Below are 23,299 nucleotides of genomic sequence, written 5' to 3' on the forward strand. Positions count from 1 at the left end.
TAGAGGGATAAGACACTTTCAGGTAATTGTTGATCTTTGTAATTTTTCTGGTTCCTCACTGAGTTGGCAAATTCCTCCATCTTCCCTTTGATGCAGGGCATCAAATCACTACACAAGGCAGATCTGGAAAAAATTACCATTAACACATGGATTTGAGCAGAAGCATCTGTGGGAGTCTGCAGCTTTTCCTGTGTTTGTTCATGATGTTTGCTATTCTGTTTGTTGCTTGGCATTGCTGCAGTAAATCCTGATAAATGCAGTCTGTATAGCTCTGCTCAGACTTGGAGCTGTGTTTGCAGCTCTGTGTTTAGAGTTTTTGAAAAAGTTCTAATAATTAGTAAAAATTCTGTGCTTTGGAATTTGATGTAAGAGTCTCTTAGCTGGTCAGCATTCATTTGCTGTTTGACTTCACTTTTCTGTATAAGAAAATCTCTACTTTAATAAATGCTGACTAAAGTAAAATGCTACATACACTCTCAATTTCAGCCACAAATACTTTTCAAAACTTCGGGAAACATCCTTGTGCAGAAATGTTGATGTGCTACCAGCCCTGTCTTGGCAATACCAGTGTCTGCAGGAATTATTGGTGCTGAGCAGGTGCTGCTTATTCTGTGCTGATGACATTCACTTTGTAAACTTACACTGTGGTCCTCATGAATTTCTTATCAGTGTTTGAGATGGTGGGGGAAATTTGCTGGGAGGATTTAAACAATCGCAGTGGAGTGAATGATTTCTCTTGCATTTTGCAGGAAGAAAAAAAGTTTACAAAGACTGTGCAAGGGAAGGTCCAGAGCAGTTACCATCACTCGGTTCAGGAAATTGGAGAGCTGCTGAAAAAGAGACTCGATACCATTAAAAAACTAAAGATTTGAGAAATGCATCCTTGACTGGCTCCACAGGGGAGTGACACCAGAGTCCCAGACAGAAGCAACATCCAATATACCATCACTTTAATCCCGAACTTCCTCATAATGCATGAAGGACTTAAAATCATAAAACAATTTTTTTAGGTATTACAGATGTATTGAGCTGATTTAAATTATTGTACATAAACGAGAAGCAGGGACCCTTATCGGGGCTTGACCACTTTTTATACATGTTCATAAGTATATTGCAACAGGAGAAAATTAACTTTCTTCCCTTTTGATCTCTAGAAACAACTGGAGATGGTCTTTAGAAGCAGCAATAGAAATCCAGTGTAAAGCATATATCTCAAAGGAATTGTATTTTCATCACCATACAGTGTTTATAATTTTTGTATGGTCCTTGCCTTAGAAATGCAGAAATTGTAGATGCCCGCATTCAGCCACCTCCAGTGAAGTGAGCCGTTTTGGAGTTGCCTATTTTGTCTGCAAGCCACCTGGTCCCACTGAATTAATTCCATGTGTTGGTCCAGCAGGGAGAGGGGAGGCTGCGCTGGAGGAACACCCTCATCATCCAGCCTTCCAGCAGAGCCCAGCCCTCCAGCGCAGGGGGGAAGAGGTGGTGGTTTCAGTGTACACACAGGTTGTTTTCACCGTTCAGAGAAAATACAAACTTGATGAGGAGCAAACTTGGCTGTTAAGCTTTAGAGAGAGAGATGGGAATCAGTGTTTCAGCAAAAAAAGACAAACTGAGAGACCTTGTGTATATAATAGGTGCAGTGAAGTCTGACACTGCAGTCTGGTTTCATGTCAGTTTAATGTAAAACAGCAATCATCATGACTTTTAAAAAGTGTATTTAGATTACTGAAACTTTAAGACTTAAATATTTTAATAGAAATTAAATCCTATTGGCTTTGGTTTTAAGTTGGCAGAGGTAACTTTTGCTTCCGCTGTGGTATGAGGCTGAGAATACTTTTTGTAACTGTATGCTTGCTTTTTGCAGTTGATCTTTCATTATTCAAGTACTAGCTCATTAGGCATTTTGTTAGAAAGTGCAGTCGCATCATCTGCCCCCACTCACTGAATCTGCATTTCTGCTGGGTTTTTTTGTTTTGAAGGAGTAATGCAGCCTAAAATTGGGAGGCAAAAAAAGGTACATGTACCTGCAATACAAGGGACAGGTCAGACTTTACAGATTCCTCATCTTCTGATATAAAGCAGCTAGTATCTCAAGTCTATATTTAAAGTTTTAAGAGAGCTGACAATCTTACCTTTGTCATCTCTTCTATGTTTTGTTAGTAATGCTAGAATGTTGATGAGAGTATTTTTTTAAAATAAATCCCCTGTATAAAAAAAAAAAAAAAAAAAAAAAAAGCTGCTCTTGCTGGATTTAGTTTTACTTTGTCCCATCCTGAAAGGGAAAGAAGAATGTCTGCAAATTGTCCAAATTGTAATGGATGTCCTGATGGTTTAATTGCAGTGTCTGGTAAGTGCTCTGGGCTGGAGGAATACTGAAATGTGTTAAGTCTGTTTTATAGTAATACTTTTCCTGGAAAAGAAAAAGAGAAAAAAGAAAAAAAAAAGAATGAACTCTTCTATGTTGTATAGAAATACTTTTTTTGGAAGAAAGGTGTGCTCCTTAAATTAAAGCAAGACTGATGACTGAGTTGATGCTTTAAAGTGTGTAGGGTAAGTGGAAACAGTCCCATTGCTGAGGTGATGCCATTCACAGAGAAGCACTGAGCCAGAAATCTGCACTGTCCCTTCTCATTCAAGGAAGCAAATGGCTGTTGCTGATGTTCCTATCCCCTCCCTCCCCCGGCACTGCTAACTCGAGGGAGCTTCGCCCAAACACCAGCATTGGACGTAAAGTTGATGGAGCACCCTCATCCAGAGGGGACAGTCCAGGGGCTGATTTATGCTGGAGTTTCTTTCCACTGCTGCTACAACAGGTTGAACTCAACCAGTCGTATCAATAAGCAATGGTGAAAATGTAAGTGTAAGGTTAATGTAACCAAGCTTTTTAAATCCTCCCATGTGCCTGAAAGCAGAACTTGCTTTAAAAAAAGGTTTTCTGCATCAGCTCCCTTAAAAGCAGAATTGAAACTGCTGCGGGGGGATTGTGGACATGTGTCATCTGAAGCAAAGTCTGAGAAGGGATGGAACCATGACTTGTTCTTGCTTCCCATCGCAGCATTTGACACGGTGCAGGCACAGCGTGGGCCGGTCACTCAAACCATCCCCGTGCCAGCACAGAGGAATAGACTGCTTCTCAGTGCTAGCTGCTGTCCCGTTTCCAGTTCCAGCCACTGGCAAATGATAAGCTTGTCAAACAATTTTTGGATTACTCAGTGTTTTATAAAACCAGATGCCATCTCTTCCTGAGCTGTAGTTTCTCTATAGGAGGAAACTGTACAAAAATGATTGTGTACTGATTGTTTTGGGGCTTGGGTGAGGGAGAACTTCTCTCCCCCTATAAATTGTGTACAGTTAAATATATATTTCTTACGAAAGAGCATTTCCCTTCCAGAATATGTCCCACAGGAACCTGGTAAGAAATTCAAGCTATAACCCGTTGCTGCTGTTCCCCCTCTTCTGATCTTGGGATTTGTTTTTGTTTCAGATTTTTTTTTTTTTTGGTGATGAATTGAAAAACATACTTAGAAGAAGCTACCAAGACTACTGTTTACAGACTGAAAAAATACTGCTTTTATACTACTGGGATCATGAGCCACGATCCTTTTACAGGTTTCCTCAACTCCTCTTTGCTCAAAATCAGTGTCTGATGTAGATCAAAGTCAGAAGTCTCCTACCCTGCTTTGTCTACATCCAGGACAAAATGTACAACGCGTTTGTGTTGCCCATCATTTTTGTACATTTTAACTGTTCAAAAATTGCATTTATATTTTGCAATCATTGATAATCATGACTTTATTTTAACCGCTAGTAATCTTAGAGGGGTTTTTTTTGTTGTTGTATCTGCAGCCTTATTTGAACTTTCTCTTCCTTGACTATTCATTGTTAATTTATGACTGTAGAAGAGATGTATGCCTCAGCCTTCTACGGACTTAAGTGACACAACTGCACCTGATCTGCTTTAAACTGGATGGGTTTATAATTTATATAAAAGTCAGTTTCGTTACAAATCAGTATTGCTGCCTCTCATTTTTCTGTCTGGGTGGTTTGGAAGTGATTGAGGTGCAGACCTACGCTGTATACCTTCACCAGCCCCTTGGTGAAGCCAGATTATCCTGGTGCAGGGCAAGAAGAAACTGAAGTTACCTGCAAAGAGGAAAGGCGGGGGGGAAACGCTCATTGCTTTCCACAGGTGGTCTGGGTTCAGAATTATGTCTGCTGGGGGCTGGCGCTTGGATGTGTCTGTTCTTTGACATGATCATCTCTCAACCTGCTTGTTCAGGCTTTGGGCGTTGCTTGCTTGCGCTTCAACCTGGCTTTCCGCGATCATCACAGGGCTGGCAGTGCGCAAGAGCTCTCCTCCGGCAACACAAGTGGCAAAGCGAGGGCAGCGGCCACCCTGCCTGGCGTGCCGCTGTCTATAAACACAGAGATTTAGACACCAGCCGGTCTCTGCTCCTCCCTGCCTGGCCCGATCCCGCACCAGCCCTTCCACCTGCCTTCATCTTCCTCTCAATTTGCAGCTGAGCGAGGGACGCGGCGGGTTGCGCGGCGTAAAAGCACCTCGCGTTATCTCCGCGGACCCGCCCCACCCCCGGGGCGGGGCGAGCCCCCGTGGTCACGTGGCCGCGGCCTCCCCGCTCCATCCGCGCTCCGCCATGGCTGCGGCGGCTGCCGCCGGCTCCCTCCTCCTCCTCTGCCTGCTCGGCCTGGCGCTGCCCGGCGGCAGCACCGCGCTGCACACCAAGGGCTCCGTGCCCCTCGACTCCATCACCTTCTTCAAGGTACGGCCTGCGCCGCTGAGGCGCTCCCGGGGTTTGTGGAGCGCTTGGGGGGGGGGGGGGGGGTGGCGGACGGCCGCTGCGGGAGCGCGGCGGCCATGTGCACCGCCACGGTGTAGCGACCAGCGGGCAGCCTCGGAACGCTGGGGGGGAGACAGGGCGGGGGGACACCGGAGGTAACGAGCGGCCGCCCCCGCTCCCCCTTCCATTTCCCTCATCCACCGGCCCCGCGGAGCGCCGGCGGAGTGGCCGAGGAGGCGGGCCCGCCGCGCCGCAGCCAGTAGGAGAGCGGCAGGCGCGGCGGGCAGCCAATCGGCGCGGTCCAAGTGGAGCCGGGGCAGCTCTGCGGAGGGGGGGGCCCCGGGCCAGGCCGGCTCCCCGCGGCTCAGCGGGCGGGGGCACTGCCTGTTGCCGGTGAGCCCGGGCAGCCCCGCGGCAGCGCTCTCAGCTCGGGCCGGTCTCTTTTTATTCACGACAGACAGAGCAACAAGCATCTCCCAGACTTTCTCGCACTGTTTGTTTGGTTTTTTTTTTTTTTTTTTTTGTTTTTTTTTTTTTTTTTTCCCCTCTACATCACTTAGAAAAGAAGGTGTCTGCCTGGCAGGATTTTGATGTCGGGAGCAACTAGTGCTGCGACGGGCGCCGAGGCCCAGCCCGAGGCAGATGGCGAGGTGCCTGTCGCAAGGGTCTGGTGGTATGGCAGGATTAAATTGTGTGCTGCATCAGGGTGAGCTGAAGAGACAACAGTCGGCCGAGCTGTTGGAAAAGTATCTGCCCTAAGCAAACTGCTCAGGTGTGAGCAAGGATTTCTTGCTACATGCCAGCCCCCTGCTTGATTTTTCTGCTGTGACAGAGTACAACCCTCAGGAGTTTCCAACTCTGCAGTAAGAAGAATTTGAAGTAATTGGCAGAACGCTGCAAGAGGGACTTTAAAAGACCAGCAGAAATGCCAAAGCTGGAACACTTGCCATGCTCACTTCTTACCAGGACAGTAAATAATATGATCGGCTGCCCAGGACTGAAGGCTTCTGTTGACTGTTGCAACCAGTTGTTGTGTCAGTGCCTGAGCAGTGCTGGCGCTGCACTTTGTAGGTTGGGACCTGTGTTGCAACATGGCCCTGTTCCCTAGAAAAAAAAGGTTTTGCAAGGTCTTCTCCTGGAGGGAGAAAAAAAATTAAAAAAAAAAATCCCAAACCAGGTGACAGATTCCATTTCCAAGCTCACTTGATAGGACGTCAGCTGAGCAGAGCAAAATTCAGAAGCAACGGCACGAGTGAAGAGGAATCGATGAAAACAGGAATTCTCCATTCCCTGAAACAGTAGAGCACCTCCAGCACCTCTGCTCCCTCCCCTGGCAGCGAAGAGCTCATGCTGGGGCGCATCCGAATCACATTAGATTTGGCCTCTCTCTTAATGTCCCACTGGAAATTGTTTAGCAGACTTCACTCCAAGATGCTAATCAGATTTACAATAAGCAAATCGTATATAATTAAAGGCATTATCAGATCCCCCAAACCTACCACGTACCATCTTTATCATCTAGTGTAGGAACACATACACCCAAAGCTCAGTCTTTCCTCCACACTGCAGTGAGTCATTTCTGAAAGGCCATAATTATAAAATTTCCACTCTCCCTCTGCATCTACTCATTGCACAGGAAAAGAACAAGCTAAAGCAATCTTAGGTGACTTGTGGATTGCTCAAACTTGAAATGTTAAAGTTTTATCTTTTTTTTTGTTGTTGTTCTTCTTGTTTTAGGTAGTTCCAAAGCATAAATTTGTCCTTGTGAAATTTGATACACAATATCCGTATGGCGAGAAACAAGATGAGTTTAAAAAGCTGGCAGAGAGCTCAGGCTCCAGTGATGATCTTCTGGTGGCTGAAGTGGGAATATCAGGTGAGGAACTCTGGGAATATTAGCGCAGTGTGGGTTGGTGGAGGGAATAAACATCGCTGCAGTTTCTGATAAAAAGAGGCTCTGAGGTAATTCTGATAGTGAGAAATGAGATGGGCCCAGCCCTGTCAGATCAAAGCACGTGCTCTGGCTGGGGGCAGAGCTCTGCCACTGTGCCTCCTGCCACGAGCGTAGGAGTGCTGCTGATCTCCTTTTGGCGGGCGGGCGGGTTAATGAAGCGAGTCAGCCCACACTGCTAAACTGGATGCCATCCTCCTCATTCATAGCACTTTTTGTCTTTATGGTTTTTCTTTCCTTGCTGAGAGAAACCTTTTCGTCCTTTTCTAGGGAACAGGCTTTACAAGAATTGTTCTTTAGCCACAAACCTGGTCAAACAAAGCATATGTAATACGATTAATTAATTGTAGCAAACCCTCTGTTTATTGCTGGTGAAGCACAGAAAGTGGTCCTTGCACTATGGCTGGTGGAACTTGTCCTTGCAATTGGCTTCAAGAGAAAAGCAGTGAAGAATGGATCACTGTCACCTTACTCACTCTTGCAATTGGCTTCAAGAGAAAAGCAGTGAAGAATGGATCACTGTCACCTTACTCGCTCTTGCTTTGTAGGTAGAGTTAAGAATTTAAGCTTAGAGGAATTGTCAAACGGGAAACTTTCACCCACACTGACATCTCTAAACACACATGGCTAAATAGTATAGTTGAAATCTCTTAGGTACATGTTTTCTGTCCTCAAGAATAAAGGCAATTTATGTAAGATGAGAAAATATCTTGTAGCTTGGCACGCTGTCAGAACTAAAACATGTTAGTGCACACTCTCTGCACATAGAAATGAATGGATAGATCAAAATGAGGGAACAAAAGGCAATTTCCCACAAGGAGGGCAGGGTGTGTACGTAGAGGTCCTGCCAGTTACGCTATCACAGTCACATCAAATCACCATTAGAACCTTGTATTTTTCTTTGGAAAACCTGATGGTTTGCCTTGCATGAGTGATTTTCTGGGGTGTTTTTGTTTCAGTGTATGGCATTTTGTGCCAAAGAGGTTATTAGGACATGTTAAAACTTTGGAGACGAATATTTGTTGGTTTGTATAGGAGAGAATCCTAAATTAATTTTTTCTTTTGATTAACATACTGTGCATTTCTGTGTTTCATTTTCTCATGACAGATTATGGTGATAAACTGAACACTGAGCTGGGAGAAAAGTACAAGCTGGATAAGGAGAAATTTCCAGTTTTTTACTTGTTCCAGGATGGTGACTTCGACAATCCCTTACCTTACAGTGGCCACATCAAGGCCGGGGCTATTCAGCGCTGGCTGAAGAGTAACGGCATCTATCTGGGGATGCCAGGCTGCCTGAAAGAGTACGACATGCTGGCCAGCAAGTTTGTGAGCACCACTGAGAAATCAGAACGCCAGTCCCTCCTGAAGAAGGGGCAAGAGAGTTTAGAAAAAACAAAGGAAACTGAGAAGAAGTCAGCTGAGCAGTACTTGAAAATTATGAGCAAGATACTGGAGCAGGGAGAGGAGTTTGCTGCTAATGAAGTCGTCCGAATCACAAAACTGATTGAGAAGAACAAAATGAGTGATGGAAAAAAGGAAGAGCTCCAGAAGAGCCTCAATATCCTTGCTTCTTTCATGAAGAAGAATAATGAAAAAGATGAGCTCTAATATGTTGGAGAACTTTGTACAAGCTGTGAAACACTGTCAAGAGTCCTAACCAGTTCTCCTTATGCAAACAAACTTCCCGCTGACTTCAAGAGAGCAGCAGATTTCCTTCTGGTATTCTCAGTTTAGAAGACAAAGAGGAAGACATTCCTTAAAAACACAGTATTCTAAATGTTGGAAAAACCACCTCAAAGCAAGACACCAGTGTTGTATAATACTATTCAATAACAGTGTTAAAGTAGACAGAAAAAAAAAAAAAAAACAAGCACTAGATTGGCCTGAAGCACATTCCTGGTGGTTTTTACAGCCGTTCCCTGGCAAACAAACAACAAAATTCACTCTTGCATTCCATCCTACATGTTGTAAAAGGTACAGATAGGGTGCCCCTCACATCCCTGCCTTTCCCTGTTCTTAGTGTTCTTGGGTTTTATGCTCATTAATCTACCCCTCCTCCTAGCTTTTGTTTTACCAATAGGGCTCCTTCTCTGAGTCTTGTTCTCCTTACCTGTTGTTGACTAAGAGACATGGAGTTTCGGTTTTCTGCCTTCTTCAGTGGCTCCTGTCTCTGTTTGGCTTGGGTATTGGCCAAATGCTGGGAGGCATAGTGAAGACAGGTCCTCCACGTATCAGAACTTGTCCCTCATCTTCTGTCTGGAGCAGCCATTTCAGCAAACGTTCTCCTGAAATCTTTTGTGGTACCCTGACAGAGCGAGAGATTTATGTTCTGAGCAAGGGCAGAGTCTTCCTCAGGTGCTATTACACTTAGTGTTACCAGTTTGTGCAAAAACCTGTTTTTTCAGAGGTAAAGTTGGGTGAGTTCTCATGGTTGAAGAGCACATGCAGCGCCTGTGCATTTTGCCTGTCCTTCTCATTCAAGCTTCATTTTCCAGGTTTAAAATAAGGGGGAAGGTGAGACCAGTAAGGACATCTGAAAGTGTCAAGCCATAGTTAAGATGAACAAAAGATTTTCTCCAGCATCTTCTTAAGAAGCAACTGACACTGTCAAGCTAAATCTTCATCAGCATTTGGTAGTTTTAAGTATTTGAAAATGAGGTCTTATAACAGGAAGCACAAGTATTTGTGCCCCTAGAAGTTCCATCTGTGCAATTTAGAGATACCTGGCCCAGAGATCAGCTCAGTCCTCAAAACTTGATGCTGCATGTGCTGTTCACGATGTGTGGAATTCAAATGCTGTACATCTGACCAGGGTTATAGAGTTGAAAAGAAAAACACCTGAATGTTTTACCTTAAGACAATGCTTTAAGCTAAGCAAAACTGGTTTCTGTGGGAGCTTTGCTGCCTTTTGAATCCTGGCGTGGGTACAAGGAGCAGATACTGCTGCGAGATAAAATGTATTAATAATGCTATAATAAAAAAAAATAAGTGGTTCCAGTTAAAGCTGCTTCTTAAACTGCTTCCTAGAGAAACTGGTGCAGGTTTCTGCGGTTAGAGGGGAAGGAAAGGCTGATGCTGATGCCCCTGAGAAGCAAAAGACATGGCCCGGCAGTGAAGGGTTTACACGAAGCGGTGAGACGGTGCCCTGGCGCCTTCTCCCCGTTATCTGGGGAGGCAGGCCCCCGGGCAGGCCGGGAGTTGAAGGACACTCTTCCCGCGGGCCGGGCGAAGGCGCTTCCCGCCTCAGCCCCTGAGGAGAGAGGCGCTGCCTCGCGCCGGCCCCCTCAGAGGCGCCGCGGGGCGTGGCGTCACCAAGGGGGCGGAGCCGCTGGAGAGATGGGGACGCCGGTGCTGATTCGCCGCGCGGGGGTAGCTAAGCAGGGTCGTTTCGGGACGGCGCCTGGAGGGGTGACTTGCGGCCAGGGCCTGGGACTGGGCCGCGTTCCGCACACCCGGTGGGGATGCGCGGGTCGTCGGTTCCTGGGACGCTAACCCCGCTGTTTCCCCCGAGGCTCCAGCCCCTCTCGCTGTCGGCTCCGCCGGCGGGGGGCTGGCCGTGGGGCGGGCCGGGCGCGGGGTGGCCCTGGGGCGGAGCCCGTAGCCCCGGGAGCGGTGCAGCGGCGGTGGCGGCGGCGGGGACCCATGGCCCTCCCGGCGGAGGCGGCCCGGCTGGACGGGGGCTGGCAGGAGGTGAGCGAGCCCCGCCGGCACCGGGACCCCCGGGGGCAGCGGCTGTTCCCTCTGCCGGCACCCTGCCCGGCCCTTCCACCCTCCTTCGCCCCCCGGTCTGTACCTGTCCGTGGGCGGCTCCCGGCCCTGCGTGGGGCCGCGTCGCGCTGAGCTCCCACCCGCTTTTTCCCCCAGGTCTACTCGGCTCTCCAGTGGATACAGTTCACCATGGCCATGCTCAGGTACAACGCGCTGCCCAACCCGTGGCCCCGGGGATGGAGTTATGATGACGATTTTCTCCAGAAAAAGAGAAATCGCTTATCCTAGCGAGGCAGATGTGCTCCTGTTCCAACCTGTGCTTTGTTTTCTCAGTGTAATAGGTTCCAGCTCAATTATTGCCTACGCTGTCTTTCAAAATGCAGTGCGCTCCCCCGAGGTAAGGTCTGAGCCTCCCTTTCTCTCCCTAAGCCGTGGCATTGGCACCTTGCAGATGGGTCACACATGTAGCAAAGACCCGCGTGGGTCAGGCGCTCTGCTAGGAGCAACTGCAGGTCTTGGGCTTAGGTGGTTAAACCTCCTTTAGCAACTGGGAGGCAAAGGGCTTGCCAAGAATTTGGCACTTTGTGATAGGAGTTGGAGGGACTAACCTTGAACTGTACCCACACAGGGAGAAGCAGGTTCCTTAGCCCTGCGCTTTCTGCCGCTTTGGGGAAATCCTCCAGTCATTCCTGAGAACAGGGATTTTTTAGCGTGACCTCTTCTGTGGGGCGAAACGCCTGGAGGGCTGAGGAGCTGCTTACGAGACCGCTGAAGTGCAAATTGGAAATGCCCTTGTAGGAAATGTATTTACAGGTGTTGGTGTTTGGGCATGTCTGAGTAGTTTTTGCAGGCAGGTGCGCTGCTAAAATGATAAAACTCAAAGGTGCTGCAAAGTTCAGACAGAAAGAGGCCAGGCTTAAAAGCAGTTTGCTGTGCAAGCCTCCGCAGTGGGGCTTTGGAAGATTCACCCTGGTCGCACCCAGGAGCCACAAACATTTCTAATGCTGAAGCCGCGGTACCCGGGTGCAAACGTCCCTCGGGGTGGGACTGTCTGTGCGTGCAGTGCAGATCTGATGGGAACACACATCCCAAGAGCATCACACATGCAGGGAGCCCCGTGTGCCTGGGGTAGATCGGAGGTGCCGAGCAGACAGCACGTGCACGGTAGCCATGGACCTCCAGCCCAAGCCTGACAGGCTTTTGCTGTCCACACGCAGTCCCTCTGTCTGTCCAGGACTTTGGGGATCTATGTGAAGCTGGAGGTCGTTGTCCAGGATTTGCAGGTGTCTGGCAGCCCAGTCAGTGGACCACGCAGATAGCAGGTTACTGCTAAGAGCAGTAGGACTGTAGAGCTGGCAGCTATGTTATAACAAAGCTGTATTTGTACTTCCCTCATCTTCAATGTTCTTTGTACATCGTGGGTTTGATCTGTAGCCGAGAACAAGACTTCAAGGGAATGCAGTGAGTTATCCTCAAGGAAGGAAGGCATGTAGTCAAGCTAACAACTGACACATTGTTGGCTGAAGCCAGGTGGGGAGGAGAACATGAGTCCAGGTTTGCAGGGCAAATTTGCACCCCCTTACAACATGCAGGGCAGTCTTGCTCCCAGGCAGCCAGCCTCCTGGAAATGCTCTGCCCAGCACATGGAGAATGGGCTGTGGAAATGTATGTGTGTTCCCAGGGAGAAATGACAGCTAGAACTTGACCTTAGTGCTGGGATGGAAAACCTGCATGACCTTGTGCTGCACAAGGTGCATATCAAAGGCTTCCTCTACCACATCTCCTGCACCTGGAGACCTCCAGGCACGGTTGTCTCCTGGGGTCCTCCAATCTGGTGTGATATGGATCTGGGTTTGGCAGGTGTCCTGGTGTGACTTGCAGCCTTGGCCCGTTTACTTCCACGGCTAGAAGTCTGCATTACTCAGGAGCCCTTGTGCTATTAGTCATATGATGTGGCTGTGGCTGGGGAGCCACACATGGCTCCAGGGCACAAATGGATTCTTCCTGCTTGAGAGAGTCCAGATGTTTCTGCTCAGATTATTTCTGCAAATCCGGATAGGAGGGATGGATACCAGCTGGAGTGATTTGTCTGCATCAGCCTTGTTTTGCAGCCGGGGAGATCCATTGCTGGTGTTTTAAAAGCAGCAAAATCTTCAGTAGCTTCCCCATTGACTTGTCCCCATGTTTCTGGTCTTAAGTAGAAATTTGTAAACAAAGGGGTTGGAAGAGATCCATATCAAAGATTGCTACAAACAGCTTATTCTGTGAGTCATGAGGCTCCAGAGTAAAATGTTTAAAAATAAACAACTCTGGAGGCTGGGAGGAGAACAATGTTGTAAACACTTCCCCTCCTGCCCCCAGCCTAGGAAATCAAATATTGCATTCTTGAAGCTTGCTTTCTGTCTCTATGGGGTCAATAAAACTCTTCAGCCTGAGGTGAATCATTCAGAAGAGATGATGGCAAGCAACAAACTAAGAATTTCCTCTGTCATGTCAGTAGGTTTTGTGCAGGCAGATGTTCCTGGGCAATGGCCAGACAGAGCTAAATCAACATGTATGCTCCAGCCTGGCAGCCCCTCTGAATTGTTATGTCTTTACATTCCCTTCCTCTATTTTATAAATACCATTTGTTTTTTTTTTTTTTCTTTTTCCTTTTGCAAGAAAGAACCATGCTGCCTTTCACTTACTACTATGTCACCTACTTCTTTATTTAGGCCTGTGCCAAAATAGCTCCTCAACCAACCAGTGGTGCCTCGCTCCAAGGACAATTCTTGCTAGAGAAAGGGGTCACCTGTTTGATTGCAAAAGTTGCTTCTTTGCTTATTTGAGCTGTTTGGTTTTGACCTGCTGTGCTTGCAAACTGGATGATGTCTCCAGCCTGTCATGCCTGCCTGGGCTTCAATTCTGCATCGGAACCCTAGTTAAAAAGACATTTGTAAATGCAATGACACAAACTACCTCCAGATATTTAGTTAGCAACAGCAGTTTGATTTACCGTGTTGTTGGGTTGGATGGTACAAATACAGAACTGGAGGGACAAGAATGTTTGAGGAGACACATCCTGTGGAAGGCAGAGGACCTGCCACGCTGCTGGATGGCAGTGGGGGGCCCGGGAAGGCATGAGGCAGATCACCCTCAAACTATGCCATAAGGACAGATCTGGTTCAATCAGCTCTATTTTGCCATCTTACCAATCTTACTAAGCTCTTTCTTGTTGCTCACAGGAACAAGACAAGTATCACACAATGAACTGGGTGGCAAACATTTACTTAAAGGACAATATTGAGGCAAATCTCACCAAAATCTCAGTTCCATGAAAAAAAAAATCTTAAAATCAAGGACTCCTGAAATGTTTCCGTGCTGTGTTTAGCGTTATAATTTCCTGTAGGGTGGGGGGAAAAAAAAAAAAAAAGCCATCATTTTGTCTGTAGGATGCTGAAAATTAGGTACAAGAGACTACAATTAAGAATCTAGATAATTAGACTGCTTTTCCAGAGTGTCTGCTCTCCCACTAACAACTTAAATGTTGGCCAGAATCTTGCACAAATGTTTGTGTACAGTGTTTACAGTCCTTTTGGCCAGTGCATGCAAACTGGAAATGGGCTGGAAACTGCCATTAGAGGAGACGCGACTCTGTTCCAGCAAGATGAGGTGTGCAGCAGAGAGACTCATACTGAAAATTAATCTGGCATGTAAAATAGTCTCAGCCTTAGTCACCAACTGAAATGACATGAAACGCATAGGAGAAATGTCTGTTTCAAGTTATTTCAGACCTGAAGAAATGTTTGTGTTTACCAAAAGTTTGATTTCGCTACCAATTGATTTAACAAATAACATGCTTCTCCCTGCCAACCTGTCCCATTCTGCCAAACTGTAACATTCTGGACCTTTGAGATATTTTCTGTAAGAGTTGATAGTGGCAGAAAGGGTGATTAGAGCAGGATATCTGCATTGAAACAGCTCCTGAGAGCCAGAATCAGCATGGGATTTGTGTACCAGAAGAGCTGAGGGACAAAAGCATATTTAGATAATGGGGTAAAAGAGCTGCTGTAGGTGGCCGTGGGAGTGTTGTGACCACCGCTCAAATCTGCTGACCAATTTCACTTTTCCCAGATTCGTCCACTTTTCTACCTGAGCCTCTCCGACCTGTTTCTGGGCATGTGCTGGCTCGCTGGAGCACTTCTGTATAGCACACCAACCTCCAAGCAGGATCTCATCTGCTATAACCTGCAGGCAACAGGACAAGTGAGTAGCCTTGGCATTGCCATTCGTGCTCTTCCTGTGCACCCTTTGTGGTAATTAGCCTCACTGGTGGTCGGAAAGTGACCATGGGGGACTGTTTCTAGACAGGCTCTGGCAGAGACTCCCCATGTGACCCTGACTTATCAGGTTTCTTCGCCTCGTGTGTAAAACTGAGATAACGATGCTCAGGTTTAGGTACGTCTGGTTTGTGAGAGGCAATGAGGAAGGCAAAGAGAGCATGGGATTTTGTGGTTGCTTGTGTAAAGTGAGTAGATGGGTCTTAATCTATTTCCTGTTGGAGCCGTGCCAACAATGATCTCTGTGCCTCTTGCTTGGCAGCTTCTCTTTTTCTCTTCATGCTTCCTCCATCCTGGACAGGAACAGACACATTCTGCGATTTGCATGAGCTCAGACTTACAACATTACTCATACAAACAGCCCTGCTCTTGCTGATCTGGCCCTATCATCTCTCAAACAATCCCAAGGATGCTCAGGGACTGCTCCATCAGCACAAGCTCAGCCCCATGCCCCAGTGATTCGGCTGCTTTCCAGCTGATTCTGTGTGCTGGAGACTAATTGGAGTGAGTGAAATACCATTATCCTGTCAGTTTGCTTTTGTCTCACCAAGTTCCCACTTCAGCATCAGGCTTTGTAAATCATTGCTCTCAAAAAACTCTGCGGGATGTGGCCAAGCTTGGACCAAAGCGGTGGTTCACAAGCGGTGATCTCCGGGCTTAACAGTTTTCTTTTAAAGGACCACAAAAATGTGGCTGGGAAGAGCAAGTGGCTGTTGGGAGCCTTGATGTGTGTTGTGGGCTTGGGCAGCTCCCTGAGAGCGTGATGGTACCCACAGATGGGAACTGAAACATCCTTGCTGAGTGGCAGCATCTGAAGCTGGAGAGGCTCTCCAGGAACCTCGGAGAGGGCAAGGAAGGAGTTGGGTGTGTGGTATGGAAGTGTTCATGCTGTTGTGTGTTTGCAGCCTGGGCTTGTTTCAACAGCTGTTCTTGTGGGTAAAACTGTAATAGTCATGATGGTTAAGAGCAGCTGTTCCACTGCTGGCTTACCTCCGGTTTCTCTAGCTCCACTGTGGAAGCACCTCAGTGTGTTCATGTTGAGAGAGGGAACGGTGGGATGTGGGTAACTTGGCCACTTGGGAACGATACAGAGCAGCATTAAAGATGGTATTTAGATGATAGTACAGAGGACAATGAGAAGACACAAGCCATGACAACTTGGGAGAGGTTTTTCGGATCTGGAAAGTGGAAGGAGCATGCAGGACTGAAGGCATGTATGTCTGAGATGTTTCCGTTGCAGCTTTGCCTGGAGAACACTTCTTAATGTTGATGATGTCCTGGAGAAGACAGGCTGCACCACTGGAGGAGAAGCTGGATATAGACAATAAGCCATCATTTCTCAGCAAAGACACTGGGAGCATGCTATGCTCCCATGCATTTCTGGCTCTTTTTTTGCCCTTGCTTTTCCAGCCTGTGGCTGTGCAAGGGATGAGGGCAAGGTGGGACCAGTACTTTCATACTGGGAAAGGCAGAGTGGGTAGGCAGAGCTGGTCTTAGGCCCCCCTGGGGGACAGTCAGGGGGCTGTGGTGGAGTGTGCAGGGCGTGGGTCACATCCTGACCTCAGCCACAGGGTCACCGGGCTTCTCTCCTGCGTGCCACCCACAGACCAGCCCCTGCCAGGATGGCAGAGCCAGCTTGGGTCTGGCAAGAGCTGTCGCTGCTGTTTGCTCTGGAAGAAATTAAAACAAACGGAGCACTTGCCACGGCAACCGTGTCCGCATGGTGCACGTGACAGGGTGCAGGACACCTCCTTGCTAAACACCCCAGCAATGCCCTTGTGTGGTGGGAACACCTTGTGCATAAGTAAGAGCTGGTAACAGGTTTAACCAGCAGCTTCTGCAGAGCACAAGTGATCTGTAACCAAATGAAATGAGTAAATGTCTCCTGGCCCCATTCTGCCCATGCAGAGCGGGGAAGTCTCGCAAGGGTTGCGTTCCTGGGCGTCTCCTACACACACGCAGCTTTTTTGCGCACAAACACGTAGGAGGTGGAAAATGCACTGAAGGACAAGGCTCAGGGCTGCTCAGCGGTGGTGTTTGCAGGTGGCAGCCCTTGGAGAGACTCAGGCCACAGTCCCTGTGATGTGGTTGTCTCAAGGGATTGCCTTAGGAGCTGGATAACATTTTGCCTTATTCAGCCTGTTTATCATCACTTTATCACTAAGGGCTAACGTTACAGCAGATGGAACTCCCCTAACATCCATACTGTGTCGTAAAGAAGGAGATTGCTTTGTTTCTTGGACTTTCTCTGTTTCAGCCCCAGACTCTTGGTTGATATTAAATGTAAATACTGCTCCCTTCTGATGGCCGTTGACTTTGTTCTCTCCTCCTCCTTGCCTTGCCTTTGCATTACAATAATAGAGTCCAGAACAGAGATTGTGGTTATAATTGCACAATTCCCCCCACATTCTTCCAGTTCAGTTCCAGTGGCCTAATAATGTCCTAGCGGGCTCCGCTCACGCTGGCGAGCACAATGGGGAGCCACAGAAGTGCTATAATGAGAGACTCTCGTGTCTCCCAGCTCCTGCTTTGCCTTCTCCTGGGGAGCACTGCAGGGCTGTCCACAGCCCCAAAGCTGGGGTTCAGGAGAGCAGAACTCCCTTCGCTTTCTGCTGGCAACTTTACAAGTGGCTTTTGGTTCCCTCTTCCAAAAAACGAAGGTGGTGCTACACATTTTGTGAGCCTCTCTCAGGCGTTTTGAAGTGCAAGAGGACAATCTTTGTGAGCTGTTTTGATGGCCTTCTTTGGAAGCAACTGAAGAAGGGCAACAAACCCTCATTAAACCTGGTCTAATGAGCTGGAAAGCCACCGTAATGTTCCTGCTGCAATGTAGCAGCCCCTTGGACTCAGCCAGCAGCATTTGCAACCTCAGTGAAGGGGACCAAGCTTATTTAATAACTGCTTTCCCAGACTTGGATGATAACAGGGTGGCAAACTTGTGTTCCATGCCTCTTTGGCAAAGGATAGCAAATCCACAGAAAAAACTCACTTCTCCAGCCCTTCCTCTTTGCCACTGAAGCATGTGTTTCCTGTAACAAACACAGCACACGCATATATATATATAGTATGATTAGGCAGCACTGTTTATACTTGACTGCCTGGAGCAACCATGGATTCAGTAAGAAATGCCAGAAAGATTTGAGGGTTTTTTTCTTAACAGGAGATTTTAGATACTTATTCTCACCTCAAGCTGAAATCAAGGACTGGGAAGTTTTGTGGGAAACAGCATTCTGTATCTCTTCTTTCCTCCTTTTCCCTGTGAAAATGACTCTCAAGATGTTAACTCAGGCTTAGTGCAGGTATTCTCTGCCCTCACTTTCCTCATTAAATATACTATTGTTTTCTGTTTCCGTGAATTCACTGTGTAGTGAGCTCATTATGTGACAAGCAAATCTAAGTGCTGCATCTGTGTTGTGTTTCCTAATGGATGTAGCACAGAAAGGGTCCAAGTGTCTTTGAACTATTTGTTGTCAGTATTTGGGCCAAAAAATGAGCCGAATCACAAAGATTTGTATTTTTAAGACAGTTTGCTGTCATTAGTTCTCCTGTCCCTGGTTTGGGGCCAAAATGAAGCTGCCTTTGTGCGGTCTAAGGTGGGAAGCCCTCCTCTATCCGGCTCTTCCCAGTTGGTGTCCCACTGCAACCCAGTAGACATGAACACAGGGGCTGTACAGGGACCCTCACCTTTGGCAGTCCCCTACGCTGTTTGGCATCCTGCCTCTGGCCCACGGGCTTTGGGTTCATCAGCGATGAACTGAAAGTACTACAGGAACTATTATTATAGGACTGAAATACTGTCTGTTTGTATTTCTCAGATATTCTACGTGGCCTCTTTTCTATACACTGTCAACTACACCTGGCACCTGTACATGGATCTAAAGATGAAATACAATCAGAACCTTTTCAGGATCGCACCCCAGGTGAGTAGGACTGACGTGCAACAACTGTTGGGTACCAAGGTCTAACTGTGGGCTTGTGGTGAGGTTTAGGAGGTGCCTGTGTAACAGTCTATCTCGCCACAAGGACTTTGAAGGTCCTTCAGCCCCACTACTGTATGAATTGATGTATCTTGCCCACTGAGGTCAGCAGAGTTACTGCTGGGTCTGCTGTAGCGTCTCAGTGGAAGATTAGGCTTGCAAGACTAAAGCAGACAAAGGCCGATGGCAGCGTATGTCTCAGAGCAGAGAAAGCTCAGGCCTGGGTGTTGGTGAAGTCCTTCTGCAGTTAGAACAGCAATTTGCACCAGCTGAGTGACTGGTTTGTTGCTGTCACTGCCTTCTGCCAGTGCATGGCAGAGGGGATAAGAAAGCAGGGGGTGCCTGGACAGCCTGGGACTGAGAACTGACAATTTCTGTCCTTCCCAGGTGTCATACAGCGTTCAAGAGCATCAGTAAGTATTGTAAGAATTTGAGATAGGAGGTGTGACGGAAATGAGCTAGTGATTAAAGGACCCGTTGGCTCTGTGAACAGTGGCCAATCCTCACTTCATCATCGCTGGCCTTTACAAAAGCCCTTTGGGGAACCGGCGTAATCACTGGGAACCGAGGAACAAGGACATAGTACTCAGAAAAATACTCCTAATGTTGCAGGCTAAACAAACACTTCACATACCGTGTGACCAAAATCTCTCCTTGCAGTTGTTTCATTCCTCACTCCTTGCTAAGCAGTGAGGCACTGCCATTGGTGTTGCTCCCGATGTATTGCTGCAAGATGACAAATTCCTTGTGCAGCTCTTCCCATTGAACCCAGCAGTCCCATTTCTTCCCCAGACATTTGCTGTGCACAGCAAATTTTGCATCCCAGATATTTCACCCAGTGGTTCGGGAACAGCAGGCTGAGCAGATCACTCTACATTTCAAGGGTTCTTGTCCACAGGGTTTGGATCCATTTGTAGGGCTGGTTTCCTTCTTGCTGGACTCCCATTCCGAACAGACCACCTACCATAATTCCCCACCACTACAGCTGTGCCCATGTTGTATTGTCATAGCTGGTATGTGGATGCCAGCTGCCAAAGTACATTTTCTGGTGAACAAAGACCCAGACACTCCAACTTACCTGCATTTCTTCACCAGAACATGAAGTTTCTGAGGAACAGAGCCAGGTTAAGTGAGTAAACAGTGCAAAAAAAATGAGTAAGTTACACCAGAGAGCTCATCCAATGTCTGCTCCTTGTCCAGTTCCAAGTTCCCTTCTCAAATCCTTTAGTCTTGAAGGAGAGCAAGGCAGTAAGCGGGTAGAAGCATCAGTTGTTTCTGGTGCAAATAGGCACAGACTGAACTCAGCGGTGTTGATTCAGTGCAAAGTGGAAACAAACATTTGTGCTTGGTCTGGGGATTAATCAGCATTTGAAGAGCCCTCAGCTGCTGAAGTGTTCCCTGGGAGCTGGTTCATGTGAACCAGTGACCATATGGAAATGATAATTTCATTAAACTCTTTGAATTTTGCAGGTTGTAGATTATGCTAGTTGCATTGGCCGAATAGCAACGATCTCGTCTAGGTAAGATTTAATTCTCTCTGGCAGAATGATACAGTTTTGGTTAACTGTAGCGTGCTGATCTTTGCTTCCTATTCTATTTTGAAGCAAGTTTTACTAAAACCTGTAAAGCTTATCAGTAACAGCAGAGTGACTGAACAAGCTCGGAGTAAGAGGTTTTGGATGTAAGGACCTTTGTCCAACCATGTTACTTATAACTCTATTAACTACATGTAGTTTTTCAGAAAGTGCTCCCTTTACCATGTGTTGCCTGCAGGAATTAAAGTGCAGAATTTAGTAAAGCTGATAAAATACTCTTCCAGAGCACTGTCAGTAAAAACAATTTTTAAGTCCTCTATAGTGACAGGATTAAAAACAAGTAGTGTTTATTTGAAGATGGGAGCAGTGCAGTGCAATAGCTAACAACTGTGCTCTTGTCCTTTCTCCTCTTAGCCTGATCCCTTTCCTTCTCATGGTGCCTGTGTTTTGCCTGGGCAACAGCAGTAATTGCTACCAGAACTTCAGCCAGAAGCACGGGTAAGCTTCTCGCATCTCTGAAACAGCCCCACTGCTTATGAGTCGCGGCAGGAGCTCAGGCTCTTCCCTTTCTCCCCGCAGATGTCTCTTGATGCACACGGAAATAGCCATGCCCACCAACGAGCTGCAAACCCTGAGTGGCTCTGTTTGCCGTGCGATGCATTTCTATGGCATTGGGGTCTTCCTCATTTCCTTTCTGATCAGCTTCATAGCCATTCTGGTAAGAAACGTAGTCCTTCCACGCTAGCTGTTGATGGTCAGTGTGAGATTTTTCTCCTTTTTATCTTTACATCTTTGCTTAGATGGTACCAGAGGCCAGGCAATGTCAGGGGAAGAACTGTGTGGTGCTGCTTCCCTTTTGGAAGGAGTGGGAGGGGAGAGAAATATCTTTGCCACCATATAAATCCATTTGGAGTCCTGTGTTCTGTGAACCCCCTCCAAAAAGGATTTAGCAGGTAGAAAGGCTCAGAGCATGGCAGCAGAGATCACCTATGGCATGGGTCAACAAGAGCCCAAATCAATTCAGAGTCTTCAGTTCAGAAAAGGTCATGTTCAAAGCAACTGCTCGCCCCCAGGGAGCACACTGTTGCATGAAAAGGTTTGATGGATTGAAATGAGATACTCTGTCCTAGATGGACAAGTGAGATCGGAGCACGTGCACAAAATGCAAACAGTGATGTATGCTTGTTCTTTTTTAGGTTATACTCAGTCGAGCCCGAGGTTTGTACAAAAGGTTTGTAAATGCCACAGGATTCCTGGGGGATCAGCAGTGGGCCATGATTAAGACGGTAGAACAACGGGTGGTGTTTTACCCCATCGCATTCTTCTGCTGCTGGGCCCCAGGTTAGCAGAGAGCTGAGTTACTCTCACAGTATTCCCCTAGGACATAGTGCCTGGTGAGGAAACTCAGAAGAGGTGGGGTTAAATCAACACCCTCTTGTCCATCCCTGTTCACAGCTGTCCTCCTTGGAATACTGAAGCTGACTGTTTCAACAAACAGCAAAATCTACATGGCTCTTCTGATTCTACAGGTAAACGTCTTCCTCTGCAATCTCCTGTTTTGCCTTCTCTGCTTGAACAGGCGTATTAGTGTTTGCCTGCTTCTAGTCTCTGCTGGAAGCTAGAAGCAAGCTTCTAGCCATAGAGATCACTGGTCTAGGAGTCTAAGTCTGATTTATGCTTTTGGTTGGCAAAGATCTTTCTTAGTCATTTTATGTTTTTCACAGGCTTGAAAAGGTCTCAGTAACCAAAATCACAGCATCATGGAAACTGTAGAAAATAGGACTAGAAAGGATCCCCAGAAATCAGTTGTTTTTTTTTTTTTTTCTCTTTCTGTGAAAGTCTCCAAATGCAATTCCTTCACAACACTTGTCCAGCTCCTTGCTGTGCCAGAGGCAGCATTTAGCAAATATTATTAAAATAGCTGCAAGATTCCTATATCACACAGGGATGCAGACAGATAAAGTCATGCTGGAAGTGGGAGGCTTGGCATAATGTGCCGGGTTTGACAGCGGGGTAGGGAGCCACGGGGTGCCGTGCAGCGCTGGCTGACAAGAGAGCCCTCATCTCCCCCGTGGTCTCCCGCAGGCTCTGACAGCAGCTTCCCAGGGGCTTCTGAACTGCATCGTGTACGGCTGGACCCAGCACGTCTTCCTCTCCCTCAAACGCAACGCCTGCCGGGACGTTGACACTCAGACTCCTCTCTTGCGCTCCCAGAAGAAATTCTACGCCAGCACGTTCCCCGCCAGCCCGCCGGATGCGGAGGGCTCCACGTCCACCCTGCTCTGATGAATCCCTGTGTCAAAGGAGGACAGGCAGCGTCCTAACGAGGCCTCGTCGTGTTTTAGCAACGTCAGCCAGACCCGGCATTGGGCTGTCTGCTGCGAACAGTCTTGCCAGCAGCAAAGTTAGTTGTAGTGCTGGAGGAGCCTGAGCAGCTCTGTCGGAGACAGACACTTTGATGAAGATAGTTATTTATTTTACAGGTTTGTATGGACTGTAAATCTATTCTTTAAACATGGGAAATCTTTAGTACAGACTTTCTCCTTATGGAAATATCTCTAGAAATGCAAAAAATTATATGTAACAGCTCAGAGACCTGGTACAGCTCCTTTGAGGGTAGGTGGTCAAAGGATGTTTTACTTCTCTCAGTATTTGCCATTACAAATTAACAGTAAAGCAAAGGTGAATATTTTTCAATCTCTGACTTTTCATTCACTATAAAAACAAGAACATGTACCATACTAATAGCCAACTGCAAGGAATGAAAAATTGCAAAGTAGCATAAGAAGATCACTTCTGTGCCTTGGCTTTTTGCACGTTCCCCTTCTGTTCTTCGTGCAAACTCCTGCTCAGCTGCAATACTCAGAAAAATAAGTTGCTTTGACTGGGTGGAGCATCTCTCATGAACCAGGTGAGCAGGACTTGGCATGAATCTGTCTATACTCTTCTAGATTCTCAAGTGAATTATTTACTAAGGTCCCACCGTTCTATAGAAAATAAAACA

At 47.2% G+C, this 23,299-nt stretch overlaps 3 protein-coding genes across 5 annotated transcripts in view; all 3 read left to right on the forward strand.

Annotated features, from left to right (window-relative positions):
* The window catches only part of NAA25 (N-alpha-acetyltransferase 25, NatB auxiliary subunit), a 32,186-nt gene extending 28,176 nt beyond the window's left edge, over positions 1-4,010 (forward strand). For both annotated transcript variants that reach the window (XM_033008272.2, XM_033008273.2), the window contains exon 24: positions 750-4,010. In XM_033008272.2, the coding sequence (XP_032864163.1) occupies positions 750-872 (123 nt within the window). In that variant the 3' untranslated portion in view covers positions 873-4,010. The remainder of the gene's footprint in view (positions 1-749) is intronic.
* A 593-nt stretch (positions 4,011-4,603) lies between these two features.
* ERP29 (endoplasmic reticulum protein 29) lies at positions 4,604-9,759 on the forward strand. Its single transcript, XM_033008395.2, has 3 exons — positions 4,604-4,784; positions 6,540-6,678; positions 7,862-9,759. The coding sequence occupies exons 1-3, from the start codon at positions 4,659-4,661 to the stop codon at positions 8,362-8,364; spliced, it is 768 nt and encodes a 255-aa protein (XP_032864286.2). The 5' UTR covers positions 4,604-4,658; the 3' UTR covers positions 8,365-9,759.
* A 342-nt stretch (positions 9,760-10,101) lies between these two features.
* TMEM116 (transmembrane protein 116) lies at positions 10,102-22,992 on the forward strand. Of its 2 annotated transcripts, XM_042805699.1 has the most exons (11): positions 10,307-10,446; positions 10,621-10,667; positions 10,798-10,861; positions 14,578-14,709; positions 18,599-18,703; positions 20,231-20,280; positions 20,710-20,793; positions 20,875-21,013; positions 21,492-21,636; positions 21,751-21,824; positions 22,381-22,992. In XM_042805699.1, the coding sequence occupies exons 1-11, from the start codon at positions 10,399-10,401 to the stop codon at positions 22,579-22,581; spliced, it is 1,089 nt and encodes a 362-aa protein (XP_042661633.1). In that variant the 5' UTR covers positions 10,307-10,398; the 3' UTR covers positions 22,582-22,992. The 2 variants fall into 2 exon arrangements, with proteins under 2 accessions (XP_042661632.1, XP_042661633.1); XM_042805698.1 differs by lacking the exon at positions 10,798-10,861 and having other exon boundaries at positions 10,102-10,446.
* Positions 22,993-23,299: the final 307 nt, after the last annotated feature.

Source organism: Tyto alba, unplaced genomic scaffold, assembly GCF_018691265.1.
Source record: "Tyto alba isolate M040663 unplaced genomic scaffold, T.alba_DEE_v4.0 Super-Scaffold_44, whole genome shotgun sequence".
Lineage (NCBI taxonomy): Eukaryota > Metazoa > Chordata > Aves > Strigiformes > Tytonidae > Tyto > Tyto alba.